The sequence below is a fragment of the Carettochelys insculpta genome, chromosome 1 (assembly GCF_033958435.1).
Source record: "Carettochelys insculpta isolate YL-2023 chromosome 1, ASM3395843v1, whole genome shotgun sequence".
Taxonomy (NCBI): Eukaryota; Metazoa; Chordata; order Testudines; family Carettochelyidae; genus Carettochelys; species Carettochelys insculpta.
This window is the reverse complement of record NC_134137.1, coordinates 219,229,293-219,244,506: the sequence shown is the minus strand read 5'-3', so window position 1 is coordinate 219,244,506 and position 15,214 is coordinate 219,229,293. Positions and strand designations below refer to the sequence as shown.

General features: G+C 43.6%; 1 protein-coding gene across 1 annotated transcript; it reads right to left on the bottom strand.

Moving 5' to 3' along the window:
• Window positions 1-1,617: 1,617 nt before the first annotated feature.
• LOC142007021 (cell cycle control protein 50C-like) lies at window positions 1,618-13,573 on the bottom strand. The gene is made up of 7 exons (XM_074983539.1): window positions 13,370-13,573; window positions 11,022-11,132; window positions 8,778-8,879; window positions 5,671-5,761; window positions 4,284-4,424; window positions 3,300-3,509; window positions 1,618-1,805 (listed from the first exon to the last, which is right to left on the bottom strand). Exons 1-7 carry the CDS (start codon window positions 13,571-13,573, stop codon window positions 1,618-1,620), a joined length of 1,047 nt encoding a protein of 348 aa, XP_074839640.1.
• Window positions 13,574-15,214: the final 1,641 nt, after the last annotated feature.

Genomic DNA, 15,214 nt, shown 5'->3' with positions numbered 1-15,214 from the left:
GGTAAGCATCCTAGCTGGTCAGCCAGCCCCATGGCAGCCAGCCACAGCTGGTCACCTGGGATGTGACATGCCAATGAACTGAATGTGCCAGTTACCTGGATGCTGGATAAGTAAGCATTTACTGTAGTTAACTTATGTAACAGTCTCTGAAGCTCATCATTAGGTTTTTTGCATTTGTTTGTTTTTGTTTTAATTTTGGGACTCTATAAATCAGTGTAAAATAGTGAACACAGAAACTCATTTTAAGTAAATGAGTATTAGTTTTAATTTCACTTGTACTCTCACAGTGAAACCTCACATTAATAATCATCCATGTCCTCCATGGCAAATTAGACCTAAGTTCTGCACAAAGGACCCTAGATTCTGCAAGAGCTTCTGTCATATCCTTTATATTTAATTTTTTTTCTAAAAATGGAGGTTTATAAATGAACTAACCATGAAAATGATACAACTAAGCAGCAGTCTTTGTATTTATTTTTAGATTAAATTCAATTAAGTACATCCTGCCCCATATTTTCAAGTTCTTTTTGATTTTTCAATTGACAATGCCATAGAAGTTGTCTAGTGGGAAATTGGAGGTCTTATCAACAGTGTAGGAGACAGCTGGAGCTTTTGGCACAGGGGAGTATGAAAAAATTTGGGATTGGGACCTAAAAACATTAGCTAGGTTTTTCTGCAAAAATGACTGGCAGTGAAAGAGTTAGTTCTGATGTTTATATGGCCATATTTAAGTTTTACTCTATCTTTTTTCTTCAGAATCTAATCTTTAACTTTTTGATCACAGAGAGAACCTTTAGAATGTAAATCACTGCACAGCTGACCTCTTACTCCAGCCTAGCAAAAAATATTTCTCTAAACAGCTGCAAAGAAGATTTAAATATGTTCAGTGAGGAATCAACTCTGCCCAACCCCATTCACTGAAGGAGATGACTCTCCCACCCTGACTGTCCAAGGTATGATCCCAGGGGTTCAAATCTCAGGCACGGATGAAGCAAAGCTCTTAGAACCAGATTTTTAAAGGCACTTGGGTGCTTAACTCCCACTGAAAGCGGCGTGAGTTAAGCACCTAAATACCTTTAAAATCTGACCCATAAGCTTGTAAGCAATGTCAAGCATATGAATAGTCCCATTCATTTCCATGAGAACACCAGATGCCTGAGTGCTTCGTTGGGTCAGGGTATCAGCTGTAACTCATGGAAAGCTCTGGGTGAAGTCAACAGCAGTTCAGCCTGAGTAAGAACTTTGATAAGACTGAGTAAAGACCCTGGGGTTTGGCCCAGTATTTGTAGTCGGTATTATTTCTGGAGTTCATAATTCTAAAATACTAAGACTTCTGCTACTCATACTCATCTAAGACTTTGACAGGAAGTTACTAGGGGAAATTTTACTTCTGTGTAATTCGTATGCTGATAAGCCCATAAATCAAGCTGATTGGATTCTGTTTGTTTTGGGTTATGACAAAAATCATCCTGCTTGTGACTCTTTTGAATTTACCAAATCCATGTCATGACTGAAAAGCCTCCTCAGCTAGGAGGACAGAGCAAAAGGTCCATGCTCCCCCTGTCTCTTGCTCAGAGGTGCACCTTCAAGTCTGCTCAGAAAGTTATGTTATTTGGCTTATCTCTGAAAGTAAGTTTTCTTCTGTCGGTGTTTTAAGTGAATTGCAGCAATGACAGAACCTGCCAGCACAGTCACTGCGCCAGAAGCTGTGTAGGCAATTCCCAGAAAGAGATTACTTCCTCCACTCCACGTGACCGTCGAGAGAACCACCTGCTTTTTGCCTTTAAATTTGGTAACAGGGAAATCTGATTAGGTGTCGTTAAAGTTTCCTTAACAATCAAGATGACATATACAGTGAGGAGAGTGCAAAAATACTCTTCAAAGTCCACAAGACAGGGGTTTTTGCATTTATGATAAAGTATTTTTAGGTACTTTTTACTAGTCAATATCCCCTTGCTCCTTGTTAGCAGTGGGTCCGCAAGCCCCAAAATGGCTGGGCAAGGGTAAGAAACTCACACACATCATCTGTATCTACAGTTTTAGCAAAATTACACTGGATATCTTTAATAATAAGATTTCAGATTCCTCCTCACGTAGCTTTTTACTGCACTGGAGTTGCATCATCATCATCATCTTTAAAAGCAGCCTGCAATACTTGCTGGCACTCCAGTCTGCGACATGAGGACACTGTACATACCATCCTTTTTGTGTTCCCACCACTCAGTTCTGAGCCACATTTATTTACCTAAGGTCATGTCTATACAGATGAGTTCTATCATTTATGCCAAATTAGTTATTCAGGTATAACCCCATGTGTGGACATTTTTATTCAGTTTAACTTAAACCCTTTCCCAAGCAATGTAAGCCAGAGTCTCTCAACCAGATAACCCAGTGGTCCTCCACTAGGGCTGAATGTAACCCTGGGGGTACTGAGAGCTATTCCATGGGATACATCAACTCATCTAGATATTTTCCTAGTCTGGCAACTGGCTGCAATTTTTCAGTCATAGCGAGCTTGAAGTTTTTTGTATTTTTAGGCCTGATTTTGTAACCAAGCAGTTTTTAAGTGAGGTGAAACCTGGGGGTACACAAGACAAATCAGACACTCCTGAAAGGGTTGAGCTAGAAAATAGACTTCTCATAGAATAAGGGCTGTCTTTGTTACACATGGGGGTTTTAATGGCAGCTCCTGTAAACGTCCCTTTGCTAGTAGTACTCCAGCAGGCTCTCTAAAAACAAAAGTGAAGACCCTGTGGCATGGTCTTCAGCATGGGCTCTACAAGCCTCCCTGATTCCCAGGACACTTACTTACACACAAGCTCACGTCACAGCATCCTCACTTCTTTTTTTAGTGAGCTATCTAAAGCACCACTAATACACACACAGCTACACAAGCTGCCATTCATGCTCTTGACTGTAGGGTAGGCATATCCAGAGTGTGTTCACATGGGAGGTGATATCGTATAATTATATCTGAACAAGTTCACCCCTCTGTTCACACGGTGAGGATAAAGCCTAAGCCTCTTTAATGCCCCAGCATCTGCATTGTCTCCAGCCAAAGTTCAGGCCAGCGGCTGCCTCAGAAGTTAGATCTAGTGTCACACACTGGCCTGATACAGGGCATTTAAGTGACCCACCCAAACTGCTCCAGCACAAGCTGCCAAAAATTCAGGGATGCCCCTAACCTAGAACTCTTTCAGGTTTTTTCTTGTATTACTGGCAAGCCACAATATTAGCAGGCGTCTCCTTTTTTATCTACTTAAAAATTAAAGAGTGACTTGGACATGATGAAAGGATACTGTAGGTAATATGGAAGGTGTAATTCCCCACTGGGAGACCATCGGCAAAGTGGTTCATACGGCTTAGGCGACGGTAAAGGTTTTTGAATGTGGGAAAGGCTGACACCCGCATCCAGATGATAAAATCATCGTTTATATAACCATTGTTCCTTTCATCCTCCTCATCTAGTAAATAGGCTGGTTTCTGCCAGTAAGGAGGCCTTGCTGTTCCTGCAGAGGAAGATGAAGAACAGGGATGAGCTATCAATGTTTAGAAGGCTGCTAAAACAGGCAGTTAAATTATTTAATACTTCTGGGTTTCTGATGTTCAACCAAGAATACAAACCAGACAAAGATCCCATCCATTCTTCACAAGACACAGAGCAGAACATAGTTTCCATCCACAGATCTCAGATCACCTCTCAGGCATTAATGAAACGAGTCTCACAACATCCCTGTGGGGCTAGATGCATAGTATTACCCTCATTTTATAAATGGGGAAACCTGTGCAGGAGAGGCATAGTGACTCATACAGTCAAAACAAAAAAGCAGTAAAGTAGCGCTTTGAAGACTAACAAAATAATTTATTAGGTGATCTTTCGTGGGACAGAAGAAGTCTGAAGAAGTGGGTCTGTCCCACAAAAGCTCACCTGATAAATTATTTTGTTAGTCTTTAAAGTGCTGCTTTACTGCTTTTTGTTTTGGTAGTATATAGACTAGCACGGCTTTCTCTCTGTGACTTGTACAGGAATAGTTCCCCATTCTAACCGTAAGACAACTTTCCCTCTGCATTTCATTGCTCCCCCTTATGTTTTCATTTTTATGAATCGATTCCTTCCCAAATGCAGTGTATTTCTCCACTGAAAATGCTAGAGAAGGTCTTTTGAAGTTGCCCCCAAGAAGAGCACATAGACCGTTTTCGCAAAGATTGTGTCTGTCCCAGGAGACGTCCACAAACAGAAGAAACACTTCTCGACTAAGGCATGGCAGTGAAATCATCCTTACCTGCAAATGCAGAAGTGAGATTGTGTGACGCTGGATTCTGAAATTTCACATTTTTATCTGTCCACCAACTATTTCCACTCTTCAGTAATGGGACTTGAATAGCAGTGGATGAGTCCACACTGTAAAAAAGTTGAATACTATCTGCAGGGAAAGCCAAAGTAATACATGTTTACTACCAGTTATACAAGTTCCAACAGTGCACAGACCAAGTGAAACCTAAACACAGAAGTGACAGCTACACTAGAGGGTTTTGTCAACAAAACTCGCAGATCATCCACATGCAAAATGCATTTCATCGACAGTGTGTCAACAAAACTCAACACTTCCACCGACAGCTTTCTGCCTCTCCGCCACACGGCATAACGCCTTTGTCGACAGACTCTGTTGACAAAAAAGCCATGTGGACACTATAGGGGGCCCTCTGTCAACAGACAGGGCTTCCTGTTTGCTGACCTTCTGGTTGGCCGTTCTGTTGAGAGCGTGGCAGGGCGGCCTGGCTGCTCTCTGTCAACACAGCGGATTGCCTTTTCAATCCACTTTTGTGTGTGGCCCCAATCTGTTGACAGAAGTATTGTTGGAAGATACCTTCCAACAGTAACTTCTGTCGACAGATGGCTCTAGTGTTGCTGTAGCCAGAGAGAGAGAGAAAGAATCCTGCGAACAAACAGAAAGAAAAGACGGGGGCTACGTCTACACTGCAAGATACATTTGAATTAATTAAAATCGATTTTTATTATGCCGTTTTTTTTTTAAATTCAATTTTGGGTATCCTCACTTCCCACAGGCTCCCAACAAATTCGACACATTGCTTCCACGCTGAAATCACCAAACATCAACTGTTGCAACAGTGCATTGTGGGAACCTATCCCACAGCTCCCTCAGCCCCGCATTCTGAGTTGGGAGCCACGTACAGCAACACTGTCAGTTTCCTGGGTCCCCACAGCTTGGGGGACCCGGGAAACTGACAGTGCAGCAGGCCTGGTCAGTTTCCAAGCTCTCGCTAGGCTGCTATATCTACTTTGGCCACCCTGCCAAATGGTTTAACATCCATATATCAGAGAACAGTGCACCCTCTATTTTTTTTCCTCTGGGGCACAATAAATGTTGTTATGTGCACCAAGGCATGGGTGGATGTGCACCACCAATAGAAACCCATGCTGCCCGCTGTGAGTGGCTGCGTGGGCTCTACTGATCAGCGGGGCAGCACCTGAATCTTTCTTGGGTGGCTGCCCAAGTGCTCAGGCTACAGACAGACGGACGGACAGAGATGCGAGGATCAGCCACGCAGAGAACACGCACAGGTCAGCACTTAAACGGGGAACACAGAGATTTTTTAAATTGGCTACATCTATGCAAATGAATGCATCAGGGTGTGGAAGGTACTTACCATTGAACATACTGTTGGCGATGGCGCCGCACGGAGCCATTGGAGTTCCGTTTGGGTAGGTCGTGAAAGGAGCACAATAGCTGTTCTGAATCTGAACTCAAGGTCAAAGGATAATTAGAAATGTCTTTTCCCGATCAATCTCGGTCAATCCCTTACTCTCATTTCCCTCTCTAAAAACAAAACAGAACAAAAACAATCCCCCCCCCCCCCAAAAAAAAACCCCAAACCACCAAATACCCAAGAGTGCTAGGAGCTGCCAGTGCTTTCCAGTCACGTTAGCAATGGGCCAAAACAGAACAAGACAGGAGGGAGGTGTATCTGCTGTGATGTAGTGGGCTGAATTACGGCTGCACGGCTGCCGAGGGCAGAGTTCCCAACATAGTGGACTGTCGCTGTGTGACAGATTCACACAACCAGCAAAAACCAACTGACTATACAGAGGAAACGATGAACCTGTTCCTGTAGAAATTAAGGATACTGGAAGAGGTTTGTCTCTCTAGTCTCCTTTGTTCTGTTATATTAATATTTTACAAACATGTGAATGGTCCCAAATTGGAAAAACAAAAAAAACCCCAAACACTTTAGGCCTGTTAACAGGATAAAAAAAAGGTTTTTTCCCATCTGCACTGGAATGCTAGTCCATGGTACAAGCACAGGTGGGCGACAATGGTGTTGTAACAGTGTGCCTTCACGCAGGTGTAACTGCAGGAGGATCTGTTTCTAGAAAATAGTTTTGGTTGCCTCAGCCTGTCAATGCTCCATTTGAGACTCCTTAAAGGGACCTGGCATTCAAAGGATGAATTTTCAGCACTTAGGGCCCATTTAGATTAGAATGGCTGTATCTAGACTAGCCTCGAACTTCCAAGGGGGCATGGTAATTAGAGTGTCGGAAGATTACCAATGAAGTGCTGAGGTATATATGCAGCTTCATTAGTCAAAATCTCAGCCATGGCAACTTCAAAGTGTGAAACTTCGAAGTGCTGGCTCGTGTGTAGCCACGGGTCAGCTGCGGGTATTTTGAAGTGCCCGCGCTAAATCGAATCGCTTTACTCCTCAAGGAAGTTGCCACAGGGGAGATTTTGATTAATGAAGCTGCATATATACCACAGCACTTCACTAGTAATCTCCCACCACCCTAATTACCATGCCCCTTCAAAGTTTGGAGCTCCTCTATACACAGCCAATTACAAATAACAATTACAACCAGTTACAATGCTGTAATCCTTGGCCCAGTTACAACACGGTTCCTTTATTCAGTGTAGACAAGACATTGAACTGCATCCCCAAACTCTGCTAGAACAATGGACTTATCTAAGCTTTTACAATGGATTGAAGACATGTAAAAATGGCTAGGTGTCATCCATTCCCCAGGACAAATGTTTTTATAGCTCTCCCAGAACTGTTAGGAAGCTGTCAATAAAATCCTACTACTAACAATATTGCCGATAATTCTCAGCATAGGTGATCTCAAAGCACATTTTTAAGAAATCTCCCTTTCCAGGCCGTGAAGTTAGTTTGCTTCCCAGTTATGCATGTTACAACTTCTAAGACAGTCAAATGGTTCATTATCAGAGTTAGAATTTGTGACTGTTGCTTCTGTACTTAATGCCAAAGCTTTGCAATATCTCTGTGAACTGTGGTAAGTGGGAAAAACTAGTAGAAAAGTTTACTGTGCCTCCTAACCTCAAGGAGACCACACTCACTGCAGAAGTGAGAAAGGGAACTTAACCCCTGGTAGCTCACCACATTTCCTATTTGCCATAAATGAGATGACCCTGGTATAGTGCTCCAAATTTAAAGAAACGGAGGAGTGAAAACATTGAGCTCTGGCTTTCTTTTTTAAATGCACTTGGGGGCCCAACTGTGGTTCATAATCACAGCCTAGCCTGGAGGGGAAAGAGAGGGGCTATGCTGCAACAAGAGATCCTATGAGGAAGTCTGGTGATCTGAGGCTACACAGCAACACAGGAGAAACATTTTTAAAATGTAAATTGAGTTGTAAAACCACAAAAAGCGGCAGAAGGACCCAGAGGCAGGTGTAGGACTAGAAACTACTTTTTAACCAGATACATGGGGCACACATTTATGATGATCATTTACAGAGCTACCATAATTATTCTATTGTATTTCCTCTACAGTCAAACTGTACATCTGCTATTTTACCTCATATCGAATTCTCCTTGCTACCCATTTCTGAATGGTAAATGTTCAACTTTTTTCTCTCACCCACATACTTCCTATCTGACCACTCTGCCAAAAGAGTGAGATATGTAAGGAGGAGGTCATTTCCGAAATAGAAATCTTAATTCTCTAGTCCATACCAAAAACACCACCCAGCAGACATGAACTTAAAGTTAACAAACTTCACCTAGGAGAAAAGGTTTATGCACCCTTGTTTTAAGCTACTATTTCTTTCTAGTCTGTGCTCATGAAAGGTGCAGGTCTGACAGCTCTGCAGTCTCTGCTGATGGCCTTTATTCGTCCACCAAAACAATTCAGTGCAGGCAGGAGCAGTGCAACCTTTCCTGTATTTCCCCAGATATATCTCCCAGCCTCCAACTGGACAGCCTTCTCTAGGGGTAAGAAAATAGTTTGAAGTCCACTGGCCAATCTGCTGAGACTGCTAACTTAGTTGTAATTTTGGACTGATTTCTAAAGCTAACACTGGTCTAGCACCTTCTTCTAGATATCAAAGTGCCCAGGAAACTATTGAGAATTCTCCACCATGTTCTCCACCAACCGCCTGTTGTGCAGGGCTCTAATTCACATTTTATTAATGAGAAAACTAATGCAGAGAGAAATGAAGCAATGACTTTCCCTAGCTCGCAGCAAGTCTGGCACACGCAGGAATACAATGCAAACTTCAGCTCTAAGACACTGGCTTAAATAAACAATAGTTCTTCCTCTCCACACCAACTCAAACATTTTCTCAGTAGTTTGTTTCACATGGGCATGAGAGCAGGGACCTGTCAAAAACTCTTTCTTATTACCGATCTCATGAAGCATCCAGACTCTCCCGTTGTGAGCCCTAACAAGGCTAAGTTAATTCTCCGTACACTAAGAACTTAACATGACGAAAATATTGATGATATAAGAAATACTCTTACATTTACATCTTGGCCCAGCAACTGTGCATCACTTCTGGAGAGGACATACCTCCGATGGTTCTGATAAAAGTTTTCCAGACGATAGTACATAAAAATATCACCCTAGAATTCAAAGGCAAATAATGTAAGGTGAGAAGACCATAAACAAAACAGATCATTTTAATCATAGAATCATAGAACACTGGGACTGGAAGGGACCTCGAGAGGCCATGGAGTCCAGCCCCCTGCCCCAATGGCAGGACCAAGTACTATCTAAACCATCCATAACTGTTGCATTAAAATACAGGCTGTGTTTCTACCTACATTTCAGCTATTTTCACCAGAAACCTTCACTTACTTTGGGCTTGTGGGTGGAGCTTGGAGAGAATACCAACACTTCCCCCGCCTGCTACTCTGACATCGCTGAATGGAAGGTGCTATGAAAATGCAAGATTATTTTACTGCAGTTGGCACTATTGGCTGTAATTCTGGAAACATCAGAAGTGGTTCCGCTGAGGTCACAGTGGCCAGAGTTTTTAAAATATGTTAAGTTGCTTAAATTCAGTTATCAGGTTCTTTTCTTTAAATGTAAAGTGAATTTGGCATGTGTGAAATGTGCAGCACTGAAATATTGTAGATTGAGGGTAACATTTTCCAAACTGCTTCCCTGATGCCTTCTCTTTTTTTCAAAAGTGAAAAATGAGGCTTGGGGCTTGTCTACATAGTGCCAAAGAATAGTCAATGAGGGCGTGAACTGCAAAGTGCTCTCACAACCCCAGGAACACCTGCAGTATTGAATACAGTAAACTCTCGAGTTATGGGGGGGGGGGTGCATTTCTGCAACCTCCCACATAACTCAAGTTTCCATGCAACTTGAGGGGAGACAGGAACCCACTTCTGTTAGCGATGGTGGCCTGTCTCGCAGCAGCCACTTCGGGGAGGAACAGTTTCCTCTCGGGGTGGTAGCCTGACTTAGGCTGCAGTCACGTTAAACCAAGACACGCAAATCTCAAGGGTTTACTGTACCTTGCACTGATGTGGCCCTCAGGATTATGCTTATGCACAGTTGGTATCTTCTAGTTGGCATGAAAAGGGTTTACAAGGGCCAGGTAGAAAGCAACATGTTAAAGCATTCCACAGTTCACACATCCATAAGCAGGAAGCATAGAGAAGCCCTTTAAAATTTTTGAAAATTTTGAGCCTTGAATCTCCAGATCCAGCCTAATACAAGCAACAGAAGACCCAGTTTGTCCATACAACATAAGAAACTGACTTTTTTACTTCTAGTTTTAAATGCTCTTCAAACCTCAATCCTTCCCTACAGCTGAAGGATTTCTATGTCTTATGCTTTTATAGCCTCTTTCGTATGGAAGAACCCTAAGGTTGCTGTATAAATTTAAATGAACACTTAGTTTAAAAGCTCATTTTATTCACTACTGACTAAAGTCCCCCAAATGCAGTCCCTGCCAGGACAGAACATAAGGTTTGCTTTAACAGTACATGCTAATGTTACCCCATTTAGCACAGGAAATGAAGAATGCCTTTTCCAACTTAAACTGCAGAATGAAATTACCAGTTGAAACTGTACAACACTGGACATTAATTCTGAGCTGTGGAAAGAGCTACAAGAGTTCTGCTGAGCAAAAATGACCAGGACTTCAGTGTTATGTCTCATTTCAAAGAGGATCCTACTCCAGCTGCCCTGTGCCAGCTAATACGAGGGTTGGCCAGGACTGGCTCACTGCTTGGAACATCGACTCTACTAATTCAGAAAAATGAGAAGTCACTTCTTGAATCAACAGCACCAGTTTTCTACCTGGGAGGTCTCCAGTATAAGTACTGATGGAGCCTGATCTTGCTTAATATTTGGCATTTGCCAAAATGAATAGCAACAAGGGTAAAAGCACATATTTTGGATCGAAGGGCTTTAGGTCTGTGAGAGGTACTGACCTATAACCATTCAGAAACTAGCTTAGTGTCATTTACAGGGCAAAATGTATCCTTCCGGCTAAGGATGGTAAATGGTTAACTGTTTAAATGCAGGGCCTGCTACCTGTGGCCACAGCTGTGGAGACACACCTTGTAGCCATGGCTGGGGCCCCTCTGGCCCACTGCAGCTGGCTGCCACTGGAGTTCACCAGCAAGGACCAGTTAACCAGTAAGTGTACCAGTAAGTTTCACGCTTACCAGTCAACCACTTAATATCCCTACTTTGTACGCCAACAGAAACCTACGACCTCCAGCTGGTTTCACAGGTTTACTCACCTGCATTTTCTCCTGCAGTGTGAAGGGGGCGGAACAGTTGCATTCTTTATCCCAGTTAGAGGAGTTTTCACGCAGTTTTGAACAACTTAGACATACATCTGAGTAACTGATCTGTCAAAGAAACCAACCCGCAAAGATTATGTGCTGTTAAGCCCCACTTTGGGTAAGCCCCTACTCCCAGCTACCAGGGTCTACAAACAGTCCCCTCTCTTCACACTTGCGCACTCCTGGAGATCAAAATTTCCAAAGCACCCGAGAGATGTAGGATCCTGAATCCTGTTTTACAAAGTGACCCAAACACCTATGAGCCCTAATCTCATGGGGAGTCAGTGGGACATTGGCAGCTAAGTCACAGAGACACTTTGAATATCCCATCCCTAACTTAAATCCGTCCAAGAGACTTGGGCACTGATTGGTGAGAAGCCAGGGCCCTTCCCCACCTGCACACCGCCCATCCAAAGGGAGTGTCTTGCACAGCTGAATGGCACTCCACCTGCCTTGCATTGCTCTGGAGCACTCCCCTAGCCGATGAAGCGATAAGTCTGACAGACTCCCAAGTAAGTTGCGGCCAGCCCTTCTCTGTCAGAACACTGCTGAGCTGAAAGTAAAGGCTCCAACAGGGATTCAAACACCATCTAGGGGATAAGCATACAGATCCAGGTTCTCTGCTATGCCTAAATTCCCCTGGGGTGCCATTCTTATGGTGACCTCATTCGTCAGCTGGCTTTCTGTCAGCACAGGAGGAGTTTAGATTGCCCTGAGGCCTGTCCTGAATTCCATTAGCTGGTATCCACCCCCAGGGGACATCTGCCAGATGATGATGTCTGGAGTGCTGTATGTTTCCACCCTCAAATCCTGAGCTGCAAGGCATTTGCTGTCAGAGCCATTTATGCTGACGCAGCACTCACCAGACACCCTTGGCAACCTAACATATGACAAGCAGGGAATCCCACGGTGGAGTGTGGAGGATGAAAACAGTTTCTGCCTTTTTTATCCCACCCGAGCAGCACAAAGAGAGCAAAACATGGGTGAGAGTCAGGTCTATGGCAACCCTGGCTGAAACGATCATAAAAATGGGCATTATTTTCTCTTTGTGTTTAATAGTTTGTATTTATCTTGCACCTTTCATCCAAAACAAGTGCATTTAACAACTGAAAAATAATACCATCCTACTACGACATTTAGCAAAAATGTATAATAAAGCCTCATCATTTCTTTTTATTTTTATCCATTATAATGCATACTTAGACTATAAAAGATAAGAGGCCCAGTTTGGGCTGGGAGACATCCTAATAGGAAAACAAGTCAGATTTTTTTTTTGTAAGGTGACTGGCCCACACAAAAGGGCCGGTTTGTACTATTTTGTTTTGTTATCCCATGGGTCAAACAAAAAAACAATCTAGCTGTCCTTGTCAATTCTAGTGGGTGCTATATACAGGATATGTATCACAGATGGCAATGTGATTTAGCAGTTTGAAGAGAGAATTTGGAGCCTAGCATGCTGGCCAACTGATTCACTGAGAGACCTAGTGTAAATCATTGTGTTTTAAACATTACTTGCATCCCCCATGAAACTGATACTAAGTTACCTAATTACGGCTAAAACAGGTTGAATGTGAGTACTGTGAGTTGCAGATTCATCCCTCTTTTCTGTTCACAAGTCAGTCACAAACCAATCCTGTTTGTTTGTTTGTGTGTTTTCTGGTCTATTTGTTACCTAGGTTGTGTGACTGGTACACATGGCATAGTACTGCTTCCTCACTTTCAAAACTAGAGAAAAACAGATAATGCACTTCAAAATCTATTTATCAGCCTAGTCAAAATTTTTGCTAGAATTGTCAAACCTTTCAAGATTCATGACAATTTACCCAAATATCAGCTGTCTAAACACTCACAAATAACAAAATAATAGGAAGTAACAAGTTAGTGAATTGAATTTAATACTTTAATTTTGAAATTGACCTTCATATACAACCTTCTCTACCTGCAGCAGTCATCATTATAGAAATGAGGACTCTCCCTGTGGTTTAGGATTCTGGCTTGGCAAATATTTGACACTTTTCTAGTGCCTAACAATACCAAAGTTACCACCAGTTGTTTCCTCCCCTAAGCATGGGGATGAATGGCAGGGCCACAGATATTACCTTCTGGTAAACTAGCAAATGCTGACTTTCACCGCTTTCACATGGGGTCTTGTGGATTCGTTTGACATCCTTAGGTGAAAGGAGTTCATCCACAATAAAACTATGCGCACCCTTTGGTCTGAATCACAAACACACAACTCGTTTTCTCCCACAAACATGAGCCACTTTCTAAGAACACCCATTGAAAAATGACCCCAAACACACCTGGATTTCCTTGACGCTTCTTGCAGATAGTATTAAGATGATTCCCACCAGGAGGCAGAAGAGTCCAGTGACAAAGAAGCTGGAGAGGACAGTCGGAGCTGTGAGCTTGGGCTTCCAGGCTGGCAGTTTCTGTTGCTTAAATGCACTGTTATCTGGACACCTGGAGGGCCGTTCCTGTGCCTTTTGGCTGCCCTTTTTTTTCATACTGTTGCTGTTGGAGAGGTGCTTATCTTCTGGGGGGATGAGAGGGGCAAGGGTGTCCCTGTCAGGCTTAGGTCTTTAAAGTTACAAGACCTTCTCTGAAGTTGGAGGCCGAACTGTTGCTGTAATCCTCTGTTACTTCCTGGAATTACTGATTAACTAGACTTCTTCCTCAATAGAGGCTCATCTTGTCCGTTGGTGACCTCAATCACTTTAATCTGCTGGTGCTATCAGCCACAGCTGTACTTTAGTCAGAACCACAGGGATGGCACCCTCCACACTCCACCACTCTGGAAAAGTTATTGAGAGTCGTCCTTTGCCGCCTCACTTAGGACAGCAGAATCTCAATGTGATGCACCTCGTGGGAATGGAGGTTCCACTCAGTTCTAAGCTACTGATCATTTGCAGGGACACTGCCTGCTACTTGAGGTACTGGCGCACACCCTGGTCCCTTTTTCCTTCTCTTCCCTTTGTTTTCACCATCACCCTAAACAGAGCTGTGTTATCAAAAGCAAGACTGGCTTTTACAAGAGGATGCTGTATTGGATGATAGGGTGAAGGGCTCCTACCTAGTGTGAGTCCCTGGGGGAAAACTTACTAAGACAGGAACTGCAACACCCTTTGTACGCGTGTAGCTTTTGGAAGGTTGGTGTGGCCCTCTGACATTCTCCCCGTCCCCACCTTTTGCACTGGGAGCATAAGATCCAAAAAATGAAGGATTCTTGTAAGCTCTTGTCATCACCTTGCCTCAGGCCCTGTCACTATCAAGCCCAGAACTTAATCACATAGAAGCTGCACTTCCGGGAAGCAGTCTAGCAGAACAGTCAGTGGTTTGACAGGGAACAGGGGCTAGCCATTTCCTCCATGCAGTTCAGACTGCATCTCCTACTCACTGGCTGACACACTATAAATGGGATTTGTTAACACATCACACCAATGTTCAACGAAACAAAAAATCTCATCCAGAGACAGGCAGTTTTGCATTTTAACCAAAAACACCCAAAGTGTTTACTCAAAACTTTGTTTCATTTTTCAAACAACTTGAGTGCTCCCTATTACAGATGTCCATATTTTGCTGACTAGCATAATGAGCATGTTTTACTCCACATGCTCTATAGCAGCAGTTCCCAACCTTTTCAAGACGGTGACCCATTCTGACAATTCAGGAAGATTTCATGACCCCAGGCAATGCAAAACCGGTGGCAGGGGGGAGATTCTCTCCTGGGAACAAAAAGAATATAAATCTTGATTCACCCCACCCTCCTCCCCTGGCTTTAACCTCTCTCAGCCCCAAAACGCCCTTCCACCCCCCCAGGCTTAAACCCCTCACTGCCCTCGCCACCCACCTCACTTGAGCACCACTGCTGCCTCCCACTGCTCCTTCACCAGGCCACCACTGCTGCCTCCTCCGTGCGGCTCCCTGCATCTTTCCTACTCCCTTCCCCTACCTGCAACAAGGGCAGTTCCCTGCCCTGGCACACTGAAATGGGACTCAGTTTAATTGGTTGAACAGCTGGATCCCTCCCACTGGCCATTAATCCAATTAAAGCGAGTTCCACTTCAGCACATCGGAACTGGGACTGGGAGCCGGAGGAGTGAGTGGCGGCAGCAGCGGGAGCCACAAATGGCTCCTTAAAGAGGAGC